This window comes from Schistocerca cancellata, chromosome 5 (genome assembly GCF_023864275.1).
Source record: "Schistocerca cancellata isolate TAMUIC-IGC-003103 chromosome 5, iqSchCanc2.1, whole genome shotgun sequence".
NCBI lineage: Eukaryota > Metazoa > Arthropoda > Insecta > Orthoptera > Acrididae > Schistocerca > Schistocerca cancellata.
This window is the reverse complement of record NC_064630.1, coordinates 826358210-826372524: the sequence shown is the minus strand read 5'-3', so window position 1 is coordinate 826372524 and position 14315 is coordinate 826358210. Positions and strand designations below refer to the sequence as shown.

Here is a 14315-nt window from a genome sequence, read left to right as displayed (position 1 = left end):
ATCTGTAAGGATACTGGGGAAAAATGGTAGAACTCACAACACTAATAAACACAAAATTTAGAGAGTATAACAACAGAGTTGTATTCTAAAATCAGAACAGAAAAAGTCTTTCATAAGCAAGGACAGCCTCCAATGGCATAAACACTTTCACAAAACAACATATTGAATGACCACAGAACTAGAAATTGCACGAGCTTAACTGAGAGCACGTCAGAGAGGGAACACTGAACCGTAAGAACTAGGTTTAAGTAACAAGAGGGTTGGAAGACTGCAATGGATCATAACGCATGGCTGGCATTGTAACTTTCCCATCACATTGCAAAATACTCACAATCACCAAATGTCCAAAACAGCAATCGAATCTGAGTGACATTACTAAACTCTGTCCAAAGTAATGAATCGTTAAACTTTACTAGGGCATGGCGGTTAGTGCCTGTAACTGAGATGCAGTTGTGGGCAAGAAGAAGATCTTGCATAATGGGATGGTGCAGTGGCAGTCAGATGTCTACCTGCTGGGTGTGCCAATAGCTAGTTTCACCTGCTGGGCCAAAGAACTGGCCGTTTCCTTTTTTCCCCAGAGCTTCCATGGCCTGCCACCACTACAACCATCAGAATAGTGAGCTTTCCTGAATCTCACAAATGTGAAGTTGCAGCAGTCAAACTTGAATCTTTTTAATGGCCACCATCATAGCGAACAAATTTCTAATTCCTTTCAGACTGATGGCAGGAAAGACCTGTTTACAGATTTCAGTTTCTCTGTTTGTCGGAGATTATTATTATTATTATTATTATTATTATTATTATTATTATTGAGTTTCTTTCCTCTCTGAATTAATTTGATGCTTTAACTTGGAGCTGAATTTTTAGATGCTTCAAAACAAAATTTATACACAAAGTATGGATACAGCAGTGATTTGTTCCTCATCTAAATATCCTGATCCTGTTCGCTGATTTAATATTGATTGATTACTTCTTGACTCATCCTTTTGTTTCTGGCCATCCACACACTTGTCATGCCATTGGGGGAGACGGGGTCATAAATTGACATATTACAGGAGGATGTATTGGACATGTGTTGCACATGACTCTTTTACATGGATAGGAGTCCCAGGCCAAGGGATTGGGGCAAGGGCAGAATACGGCCAGGTTGGAGTGTGTAATACTAATGTGAGGGTTGGAAATGGTTGTGAGGAGAATATTTTTCATTTCTGTGTATGATGAGAGGTTGTCAAAACAATGCCAGAGAATGAAATTTGGTTGCTCCAGTCCTGGGTGGTAGTGAATTGTGAAGGAGGCAGTCCTTTGTGGCTGGTCAGTGAGCATAGGGCAGCTGGTGGTTGACTGGAGAGACAAATCAGTGGCAGTCTCCTTCTGGAAAAGGTAGGGAGGATAATTTCAGTCTGCAAAGGCCTGAGATAGACTCTTGACATATCTGGAGAAGGACTGCTCATCACTGATATCTGATGAATAAAGGTGTCTAAGGCTGTACAGAAGAGACTTCTTAGTGTGGAATGTGTGGCAGCTATTCAAATGAAGGTACTGTTGATGGTTGGTACATCCGATGTGGACAGAGGTTCTGATGGACCCATCTGTGATGTGCAGATTAACATTGAGAAAGGTGAATTATTGGATGAGGAGAAAGAGATGAAGGGAATCAGGGGAATGAAGTTGAGGTTCTGGAGGAATGAGGACAGTGTGTTCTCGTCCTCAGCCCAGATAACAAAGATGTCATCAGTGAATCTGAATCAGGTGAGAGATTTGGGATTCTGAGTGACTATGGAGGATTCCTCTAGGTGACAGATGAATACACTGGTTCAGGATGGTGCCATTCAGTACAATGTCATGAACAGAGTGTCATTACATTATAACTGCACACTTGACTGCATCTCAAAGGAATTTTGTATAATTCTGCTCTGACAACTGGCAGGCATAGGTTCTTTGCAGTATTCAAATATTCATGCAGCTTTATTACGGGTGTAAAAATTGTGTCAGTACTGTGGGACCAGGGAATTACCAATTATGTTTTTCCTGTATACTATAGTTTTATCAAAGTCCAGTTGTTACTATGCTAGAATGTAAGGGCTATAGAAATTCTAAAAAAAAAAAAATCTTAAACTAAATGTGCCAACTCTTCTGCATTACAAACTCCATAACAGTTGTTGCAATAGCACCGGGATCTTAGGCTGCAGTCTGATGATTTCATAAAACAACCGTCATGTGGTATCATGGTATCAAGCAAACAGTTAAGCTTGCTGAGCTCATTTAAGTTGGAAAATACTGAGTGTATATTTAAATTCTGTGATAACATCTGCAATATTACAAGATGAAACATTAGGCCCACAAAAATATCTTAGGCCCCGGCCTAATGCCCATGTAACAAAAATCATGAAGGATGTAAATATTGGCCTAAAAGTCTTCATTTTATGATGAAACCTGCAAAGCAGGCTGGTTACAACACACTTGTATGCCCAATCTTAGAATATTTCTGAACTGTGTGGGACCATACCTGCAAGACTAACACAGGATATTGAACATATTCAAATGGTCACAAACTTTCTTGACCCAAAAACATTGAGAAAAATGTGAACTGGCAGATGCTTGAAGAAAGACATTAATTGCTCCATGAAAGCCTATTGATGAAGTTTCTAGAACCAGTTTAAGTGAAGAATCTAGAAATGTACTTTAGCCTCAACGTACTGCTTTCATACGGAATACAAAGTTAAGATTAAACAAATTACAACATGCACACAGCCATTTTAGCAGTAAATCTTTCCATGCTCCACACGATTCCAGCAGAAAGAAATAAAAGCTGTATGTTACAATGCTAAGTACCCTCTGATGTGCACTTCACATTGGTTTGCAGAATATGTATGCAGATGTAAATAATGTTCATGTCAGTGGTGTTCCTAATTTATGTGGGAAACATTTCATACAAAAATGAGAAGTATCCTTAGGAGATTCCACATCAGAGTTGTCTTATACAAACCTACAAAAACTGTTGTGTCCTTGCTTCATATGAGAATAAATTGACTCTGCATAATAAATCCCTTGTTTCAGGCAAAAATGGGTCCAGAAATTCATGCTCTTTCTTCTGCTGCCAAACCTTTAGCAGGCTGGATGGTGGGAGATGCCATTAAACAGTGTATAGATATTTGTGGAAAATATGGCTACCTGAAAGGTAAAATCCTGGCACTTGTCTTATTTTATGTTTTTGCAACAAAAATAAATACCACAAAATTTAATAAGTGCATCACAAGTTGTGTGGCTTACAATCAAACTATAAAATGTTTTTACTTTTCAGCATCTGGACTTGGAGATATTCGCAACTTCACTGATGCGAACTGTACGTATGAGGGAGAAAATAATGTACTTTTGCAACAAGCAAGTAACTGGCTAGTTCAGCTGTGGAAAAATCGCAAGGGAAGCGTACATGATTTTGACATGCCTCTCAATTCTGTTTCATTCTTATCTGATGCAGCAGACATTCTTCAGAGCAGATTTATGGCTGTATCTGTGGAAGAAGCAGTAAATCCAAAAAGTAAGATAATATATAACATTAAGTACCACACAGTCAGCAGCTATGTAAATGTAAGAGCATGCTAATACATACTTTCACAGTATAAAGCACCTAATGCAACTGACAGACATACTTTCACTCTGTTGCTGTTGCTTAGACAAAAATAGTGAATGTATTTCTTTGTGGTAGTGTGTAGTCCATCACATTAATATAGTTTCATAGTTTTGATGTAGGTTGTGCTTTCTCACAATTCAAAGAAGGGAAGGGGGTGGTAAAGGTTTCCTGTCTTTGTGGCTATCTTCTTTATCTTCTTCGATCCTATCAACTGCAACTATTTTTTCCTTTCTTACTTCTCATCTTGAGGACCTGTATATTGACACAGACTAGTGATGCCACATTATTATAGGAGGAGAAGGCATTCGTGCCTTACAGTATATAATGCTATTGATAATATTGCTATTGATATGAAGAATGGAGTAGGTGCCCAAGTGATTTTGCATGGCCCTTCAGTCTTTTGCGCATGCCTATTGAATTTCACGCTTATGACTGCAGACACTAATTGACCAGAGGATGCTTCTGCCTGTTAATGTGTAGTGTGACTAATTCCACATCCCTGAAGACTCTTCTTTGCAATGGGACTGAATGATCACAATGGATGAATGAATGAATGAGTCGGGTTTTGCAGGTATAGTTAATGGAAATTAACCCCCACAAGATCTGTCATGTCACTGTGAGTTGGAGATGGTTCTGGTTTCCAATACATGTTAGTATTACTGAGGATAATTTCTAATAAAGAAACCAAACACAAAATCTCAAGTCACACAAACAAAGTTGATGAAGCAAATAAAAAGAAATATACCAATACAAAAGTAACAAGTAATTTCAAGCAATCCTATTTAGTGGCCAGAAATGTTATGTTACAACAAAAATAAGTTTTATTATTCAAAAATTTATATTACAATGAACATAGGGCCTCCCTCCCTCCTGAAGCAATCAATTAGGAGAAGATGCAGTGGTTGCTGTCCATTTCTTACTTATGAAAAGGGCAGAGAATTCAATATGGGGTAGCTAAAAGAGGAGCTGATGAAAACTGTAATACGGGGTGTCCAGTGAAGGGGTCCCTGATATCAAAATTAAATGGGCCTATCTCAGAAACTCAGGCTGATAGATGCGTGCAATAAAGGGCTTGTTTATTGTGAAATCTATAAGAATTTTATACAAAAGTTATACACAGGTTTCAAAATACACTCCTGGAAATGGAAAAAAGAACACATTGACACCGGTGTGTCAGACCCACCATACTTGCTCCGGACACTGCGAGAGGGCTGTACAAGCGATGATCACACGCACGGCACAGCGGACACACCAGGAACCGCGGTGTTGGCTGTCGAATGGCGCTAGCTGCGCAGCATTTGTGCACCGCCGCCGTCAGTGTCAGCCAGTTTGCCATGGCATACGGAGCTCCATCGCAGTCTTTAACACTGGTAGCATGCCGCGACAGCGTGGACGTGAACCGTATGTGCAGTTGACGGACTTTGAGCGAGGACGTATAGTGGGCATGCTGGAGGCCGGGTGGACGTACCGCTGAATTTCTCAACACATGGGGCATGAGGTCTCCACAGTACATCGATGTTGTCGCCAGTGGTCAGCGGAAGGTGCACGTGCCCGTCGACCTGGGACCGGACCGCAGCGATGCACGGATGCACGCCAAGACCGTAGGATCCTACGCAGTGCCGTAGGGGACCGCACCGCCACTTCCCAGCAAATTAGGGACACTGTTGCTCCTGGGGTATCGGCGAGGACCATTCGCAACCGTCTCCGTGAAGCTGGGCTATGGTCCCGCACACCGTTAGGCCGTCTTCCACTCACGCCCCAACATCGTGCAGCCCGCCTCCAGTGGTGTCGCGACAGGCATGAATGGAGGGATGAATGGAGACGTGTCGTCTTCAGCGATGAGAGTCGCTTCTGCCTTGGTGCCAATCATGGTCGTATGCGTGTTTGGTGCCGTGCAGATGAGCGCCACAATCAGGACTGCATACGACCGAGGCACACAGGCCAACACCCGGCATCATGGTGTGGGGAGCGATCTCCTACACTGGCCGTACACCACTGGTGATCGTCGAGGGGACACTGAATAGTGCACGGTACATCCAAACTGTCATCGAACCCATCGTTCTACCATTCCTAGACCGGCAAGGGAACTTGCTGTTCCAACAGGACAATGCACGTCCGCATGTATCCCGTGCCACCCAACGTGCTCTAGAAGGTGTAAGTCAACTACCCTGGCCAGCAAGATCTCCGGATCTGTCCCCCATTGAGCATGTTTGGGACTGGATGAAGCGTCGTCTCACGCGGTCTGCACGTCCAGCACGAACGCTGGTTGAACTGAGGCGCCAGGTGGAAATGGCATGGCAAGCCATTCCACAGGACTACATCCAGCATCTCTACGATCGTCTCCATGGGAGAATAGCAGCCTGCATTGCTGCGAAAGGTGGATATACACTGTACTAGTGCCGACATTGTGCATGCTCTGTTGCCTGTGTCTATGTGCCTGTGGTTCTGTCAGTGTGATCATGTGATGTATCTGACCCCAGGAATGTGTCAATAAAGTTTCCCCTTCCTGGGACAATGAATTCACGGTGTTCTTATTTCAATTTCCAGGAGTGTAGTTCAAAAAGCTGTTAACAATAAAGTGGTTCAAATGGCTCTGAGCACTATGGGACTTAACATCTGAGGTCATCAGTCCCCTAGAACTTAGAACTGCTTAAACCTAACAAACCTAAGGGCATCACACACATCCCTGCCCAAGGCAGGATTCGAACCTGCAACCGTAGCGGTCATGCGGTTCCAAACTGAAGTGCCTAGAACCGCTAGGCCACACCGGCCAGCAGCTGTTAACAGATGGCACTGTAGGCTGTGCAGCTCCTACAGTATTAGCATGCATAATTAAACTGGTAGTCTACAAGCACTCTTTGCAGTCTTTCCAAAATGACAGTCACATTCAGTACGGAGGTGGTGCAAATGAATAATGAAATTTGTCATGAAGTCTTGTAATGCCTCAATAGAAATGGATTCAGATGCCACACAATCTCGTCCAGTGTAGTGGGATCATTTTTGTAGGCAATGTCTTTCAATGTGCCCCACAAAAAGTAGTCACGAGGAGAAAGTTTGGGCAAATATGTAGGCCAATCGACTCCTGCACCAGTAAATTTGCAATAATCCAGTACAATGAGTCTATTCTCAAAGTATTCTTCAAGAAAGTGAAACACTTGTTTGGTGCCAGATGCTAGTTGTGTGATAACAAATTGTTGCAAAATTGCAATGCAGTGTTCACTACTGATAATTTCTCACATGACAAAAAGACCAGTAATGCCTCTGCTACCTAGCGTAGCCCAAACAGTAACTTTGATACTTTTGATTCAAGCAAATGTGGAGTTTTGGAACCTGAAAATCACCAGTTTTGTGTATTCATGACTCGATTCGTGTGGAAGTTTGCTTCATCTGTGAACCAGATGCAGCCAACATGAAACTCTTCATTATCAATCACTGCCAGAATCTGGTTCACAAAGACAGCCCTCTGTTGCTCAGAAGCTATGATTGTTATTTATGTAATCTATGAGAAATTTTTAATAACTTGGCATTCATGATTTAATTACTGTAGCAGATATTCTAACTAACATATTGTATTACGTGTAGTTTTCCCATAAAGAGGAGCAGCCCTATATGTTATCTGCATTTATTGCAAATTAATTCTGTTTTTGAGTTATTAACAACAATAATTAACCTCAAAAGTTTTAGGAAACTAGTGATTTTCAACACAGGCTTTTGTATTGCCATAATAGAAATCTCTTTTTGTGTTTTTCCTTCAATTCTTAAAGGAAATTAGCAACTTTTAGCTCAACAGATTAAAAGATAATCAGTGGGTTCAATTTAAAGTTATTTGTTCACTACTTGTAATACATTGCACTAGCCAAAATTCTGTCCCACTGTGACTGCTGTTCACGAACACAGGATGAACTGGTTGATGTTTGTAAGTAGCAAGAAAGTGCCCCGACTGCAGTCCAACAATTGGCAGCAGCTGCAAATCGACGTGTCGGAAGAGCTCCTGAGAATCGTGTACTCGTGATACCGGAAGTACCTTGAGCACTGTCCTCTCCTCTGGATCCTGTCTCCTCTGCAGAAAGTACGGGGACTGTCACAACTCATCCAATTGACTGCAAGTGGCATGTCAATGGTAGATCTGGCTACCCAGTACACTGTTGGTGGGAAGCAGGGAGGACTCAGGGTGTTGTGCCAATCCCCCAAATCGACAAGTCTGAGGTGCTGTCTCTCACGGAAACTGAAACTGACTCACTTCACCCGTTTTGCGAAAACCTGTTTTCTCTGGTGTCGACAGGAGACAGACGCGTAAGGGTAGGGGTCTATTATACGTCGGCAGTTCAAATGTGTGGCAAGTGACGGTACCCCTTAGGAAAACAGCAGCAAGATACAGAAAAGGATGACACATGCACTCAGTGTTTATGCCTGGTGGCCTCATTCGACATGCTGAAGGGTCTGTTCCAGCAGCCATTGAGGGAAAAGGTCCAACCAACTATATATTGTGGCATACGTTGGAACAAATGATGCCTGTTGTCTAGGCTCTGAGGTCACTCCAGTGACTGGCAGAGAAGGTCGAGAAGACCAGCCTTAGGGTATGGTGTTTCAATGAAGCTCACAATTTGCAGCATTATCTCCAGAACTCATTGTCACCCTTTGGTTTTGATTCAAGTGGAAGGACTGAACCAGGGACTTCAGAGGTTCTGCAACGAGCTAGGCTGCGACTTCCTGGGCTTGCACCGTAGGACTGAATTTTAGGGTCCCTCTAAATAAATCGGGTGTGCATTACACATCGGAGGCTGCTACTCGGGTAGCTGACACTGTGTGGGGTGCACACGAGAGTCTTCTAGATTACACGTGGAAAAGAAAGCGAAAGCTCCGATATTGTGAAGCGACAGTTTTCACGAATCATTTCATCAACTTTAGCAACAAGATCGTCACTCACAGTGCTCGGCGTCCACTCTTCTCTTCGTTGTGAATGTCGGTTCGGCAATTTTTAAACCAAAGGCACCATTTCTGACAGAACATTCACCAATTACATTGTTTCCTTACACTTTGCACAGTGCACGATAAATTTCTATAGGTTTTAGGTTTTTTGCCAACAAAAACCGTATCACAGATTGCACCTCACAACTGGCGGGATTTTTGATTGCGGCGCACTGTTCGAATTCGAATGTCGAAAGAACCAGACGTGCCGAGACATTCCCGCTGTCACGGATGGATGCCGACTGAGTTGCCGTGCATGCAGATATCAAAATATATGCGATCGGCAGGCGCCTACTGGTGTCAGACGGAGACATTCCATACTTTCTGAATAGCCCTTGTACTTGATATGGAAAGCTGGTTGAAACCTGAAATTGATAGCAGTGAGATTTTTGGGGAAAATTTAAGTGCATATCGAAAGGATAGGCAAATGGGGAATGGAGGTGGTATTTATTGCAGTAGACAAGAAACTCAAATCCACCAAATAAAAGTTGAAACTGCATATAAGAATATTTGGTAAGACTCATTATCAGGGGTGGGAATAAAATGATAATCCTTATGTTTCCCACGAGACTCATCTTGTGATGTAACTGTAAACTTTAGAGAAAACCTCAGTTCATTTGTACATAAGTTCCCAAAACATACTGTAATCACTGATGCAGAGTTTAATCATTGAACAATTAATTGGAAAAATTACATTTTTCTTAGTAGTAAGCATGATAAGACATGCTTTACTAAGTGCCTTCTCTGAAAATTACCTAGAACAGACAGTTAGGAACCCCACTCATGAAGAAATATATTGCATCTGATGGCAACAAATAGACCTGTCTTCCAGATTTAGATCCATCAAGGCCATTCTTCTGTGTGCTGTAATTTACATAAAGGATACTGCAGGCAGATCACTTCATAACCAGAACTGAGTCCAAATCCAAAAGCAAGATTGTCAATGAAGTATGACACTTGGCACAAAAAGCACATTTACTACGAACAGTGATGTACAGCCAGGGTGGAACTGCCTCCCAGACTGAGAGTTCCATTATTTATGTAGATGTCAAAAATGCAAGCTTTAAAAATATAGGAAACTCTTATAGCCACCCAGACTGGTAAATACTATATAACAAATATTTTCCAGCAGTCGAGTTAGAACATATCGGCCACTGCTCTGCGTAGTCCGTGGCGCAGCTCATGGCATCGCTCCCTCTCTTGGAGAAATGGTGGCCTGCTGTTTTGGAAGTTTTGTTGGAGCTGACTGTGGCATCCTCATTCAAGACATTGTCAGTATTCTTCTGTAAGGGAGCACCTGAAGATCCTCAATGCTGTATCCTGCCTACTCGTCAAATATGGGGTACCTAGGAAATGTGCTTTGTCAGATCGCTAGATAACGAGTCAAGCAAATCGTATTAAGGAAGTTTATTATGAAAGGAAATGATTACAATACTTGACGCTGTGAAATACAGATGTGAAACCGGCAAAGAGTGGCAGACAAAATAAGAAATCTCTAAAGTATAGACAATGCTACATATCAGAAGCGAAATGACTAGTCTTGATGCTATTCTTAAACTCACTGCTGTAGAACTTGTGTAGAACTGGCTAGTCTTCAACTGGGCCATGGCCAGGTGGCGTGGCACTTATGTCCTCTTTGTGTCGAGGGCACTGCTGTTTGGTTGTCATCCTAGAGAGGGGTCACTCTGCTTGTAATTGACTGACATCTTCTTCAAAGCCCTCTCTGCTCTAACGTTCCCAACCGGCATGCCAACACTTGACTTTATGCCCGAGCATTCCTCCTCCCCAAAGTGGCGGACCATCATTGTACAAGGAGCTTGACAACAGGAGGGGAGGCAGGATTGTGGACGCTATGCTGGACCGGAAGATGTGGCTGCAGGGGACATCAGGCTTCCGGTCGTACCCGACCATCCGGCCTTCACTCAGGCAGAAACGTCCCCCGGTATAAGACTCCACCTCCTGAGACCCATAACCAGATGCAGAAATCATCAGGTGCTGCGACACGGATGGGTCCGGCTCCACTGAGAGGATGAGAGGAGGCAGAGGAGGCGATGGCTCCGTCTCCGTGGGGTCATCCCTCGGTGTTGTGATGACACCCTCTGGTGGCTGCTGTGGCCACACTGTCCACTGGATCTGTGAATCTGGGGGGAAGAGACACAGAAGGATCATCGTGCACATGACAGTGGCGAAGCTGATTCTGATGTCGGTGCCACAAGCCGTCTGGGCCTGAAAGGAGATACGTGCAAGCACCAAGTCGATGGACAACCTCACCTCGAGCCCACTGTCTGCACCATTGTGTTCACTGAAAGTTTCAGATTCATTTGATGTGAACTAAGGGCCATTGTCTGACACTATAACTTCAGGAAAACCTTTGAGGTGAAAAATAGAGGACAACAACTGAATTGTGCTACATAACATCATCGAGTTCATTGGCACACAAAAGGAAACTTGCTATAAGAGTCTACCACAATCAACCAATGGGTGTCCCAAAAAGGTCCCACAAAGTCTACTTGCACACGTTGCCATGGTGATTGCGACTTAGGCCATGCAGAGAATTTTTGTGGTGGAGCAGGCTGATTTTCCACACTTGCATGACACTGTGACGTCATCTGGTCTATTTGAGTGTCCATACCCTGCCATGTACAGAGTCGATGTGCTATTTGTTTCATACGCACAATCCCCCAAGTGTCCTTGGTGAAGTACCTGCAACACTTCTTTTTGCAAAGCTTTGGGGATCAACACACGTGACTGTCCACTGTCATTTTTAACAAGAATCACTCCTTTCTGTACAGTGAGGCTATGCCAACATGCAGATTGTCAGTTCACTACAGAGTTCTTTATGCTGTACAATGAGTGAGACCAAGATGTGTGAATGTATTTTAGCAAAATGTTCAAATTGGAATCAGCCTCTGTGGCCTGTGCAATTTTCCTATTGTTCAGAGGAAAGGATTGAAGCAGTTCAGAATCCTGAGCTTCGATGTGGCAACGTGTTGCAGCAGAAGCATCAAAGTCTGTATCAGGGCCAATCAGAAGACGGGAAAGTGCATCCACATTACCATGTTGAGCTGTCGGATGATACGCAACCTCTTACTGGTGTTGATACAACAACAAGCCCATATTTGTAATTTTTGGGCAATTTGTACAGGAACTAGTTTTGTCAGATGAAACAAGAACTGCAAAGTCTTGTGATCTGTTACTAAGTAGAATTTTATGCCATACAAATAGTGGTGGAATTTGGTGATAGCATACGCAATAGCCAATGCCTTTTCTCTATTTGTGAATAGACACACTGAGCTTTGGACAACAATTTTGATGCAAAAGCAATAATCCAGTCTTTATCACCAATTCTGTGTGAAAGCACTGCACTGATTCCATAAGAGGAAATGTTAACTTGCAACACTACTGGTTTGTCAGGATCAAAGTGAACCTAGCATTAATCACTGAGCAATGCTGAGACGGGTGTTACGATTAATCAAGGAAAACCCCCAGTTGGGAAACGGGGCCAAAATTAGTTGGTTACTGTCAAGTTGGGATTTACAATTTCTTTATTGATTGCTTCAACCATTGAAAGTCATTTCCTTACCGCTTGACCAGAAACAGATCCAAAAAAGCTATCAGACATGAGTGTCTTTTCAAAACAATTTACTTTACAGTTAGTGACCAAGCCATTTTACTTAAAACCAGCTTTGATAAAATGTTTGATAACAAATCAAAATTTTCCAAGCAATGAAATTAAAAACTTTACTTTATTGTTAATAGCCAAGCCATTTTACTTAAAACAGACTCGGTAAAGCATTTAATAACAAAATCAAAACTTTCCAAGTAATGCAACAAAAACACCAATTTGCATACAATTTCGCTACCGAACATGTAGGGAGCCACTTCTTTTAAATTTTGGAACAACACAAGATATTAAACTACAAGAGCTCACTAACAGGAAGGCAGAACTAGCATTTTCAAAGGATGCCAAGCAGATTAAAACAATAAAGATACAGTCATTCCCCTTTTACAATAATTAAAAAAAAAAAAAAAAAAAAACCAATGAAAGGCAAACTTAACCTTTATAAACAGTGGCCAAAAACAATCAGAGTAAAATACAACCATTTAACATTTTACAATAACTTACGACTTTAATACCATGTCCTGCCACCAAAATGTCCTGGTATAGAAATAATTAACCGACCGGGTGTAAGGGCGGCCACAATTGTCTCCTGAAGGATGCTCAGACTAGAAGCGGACTAACAGACCCACAACGCCTCACATTCAGCAATCACATCGACCTCATACGAGGCCAGGGGAGGAGGAGGAATCAAATCAGGAACCATAATCCCTGCCCAAAAATACACTTCCTCCCAGGCAGTACTAATAAGAACTCAAAAGATCACTGTCTATAAATACACTGGCGACAGGGACATGAAACCTGAACGCAGGAGGCCACCAGGCAGAAAAAAATTAATCTAAAACAATAATCCCTGCCCAAAAATACCCATTCTACCAGGCAGTACTAATAAGAAGCGGAAGAGATCACTGTCTATAAATACACCGGTGACAGGGACAGAAAACCCGAACACAGGAGGCCACAAGGCAGAAAAGAAGCTGGTTGCACAAACCAAAATTCTTCAATTAACATCTAAACTTTTAACCAACTTAACTTGCAGCTTATCAGAGAAACAGCAGGTGAACTCTGATGCAAAGGTTCCTCACACCCGACAGTGTCCACGTCGCCAGTTTACCCAACTGGGCACAGTCACGCAGCCACACGCTCTGTCACCGGAGCCCTCATCTTCTCTGCACCCACGGCAGCCCAATACCACTCCTCAGGTTAGGTGAGTTACTAGTCCATCATTCCCGCCTCCAGATGGAAAATTTAAAGACATATGTTGCCACTCCCACCAACTAGTGACTGGGAACCACACCGTGGCCCCCGGGTATTCACAGCAGAGCTTACAGCCTTGCCCTGTCAACTCATCCCACATGTCTCGAGGATAGACCACGTGGCTTCTCGGAACAATAGCCAACTCTCCACCGCCACGCTACGCCGCAGTCTCATCGTACGACATTCTCCAATTCCCGCTTTTAAAAACTGACTGACCGACTCGTCATCACTAGGCAACCAACCAGCCATCCCCCCCAAAGATCGTATTCCCTTACACAAGGCTAACAGGAAGCAACAACTCAAAGATTAATAAGACCAGACATGCTGCCTGAGGGGAATCTCAACAGAATTGTACGCAGCATAACAATAAATATGAAAGAATCAATTAACGATGGAATGGAAGGACTCAACACAATCTTAAGAGTGCGATATATGTTAAGAGCCGACACACGGCTCAAATGCATCTTTAGGTTTTTAAAAAGCTTCTTGGCACTCCTCTGTCCAAACAAACACGACATTCTTGTAATACAAGCGATGCAATGGAGCTTTGTTTTGTGCGGCATTTGGTATGAATAGTTCCATTTTCCTCAGATTGACTACAATTCTGTGACATTATAAGGAACTGGAAGATCACATATGGCTAACAAATGTGACTAAAGAGGATGTACACCTTGACTGTTTATGACATGGCCAAGATACGGTAACTCAGGTTTTAAAAAAATCACACTTTGCCAGTCTACACTTTAGTCCTGCATCAGATAACACATGAAACAAAACATTGCGAATTTGCAATGTTTTCTTCATGTGTACTACCTGCTGTGTCAATATTGTCCAAATACA

At 42.7% G+C, this 14315-nt stretch overlaps 1 protein-coding gene across 2 annotated transcripts in view; it reads left to right on the top strand.

Moving 5' to 3' along the window:
- Positions 1–14315, top strand: part of LOC126187472 (peroxisomal acyl-coenzyme A oxidase 3-like) — a 315427-nt gene that overhangs the window by 198656 nt on the left and 102456 nt on the right. For both annotated transcript variants that reach the window (XM_049928570.1, XM_049928571.1), the window contains exons 9-10: positions 3058–3178; positions 3302–3538. In XM_049928570.1, the coding sequence (XP_049784527.1) occupies positions 3058–3178; positions 3302–3538 (358 nt within the window). The remainder of the gene's footprint in view (positions 1–3057; positions 3179–3301; positions 3539–14315) is intronic.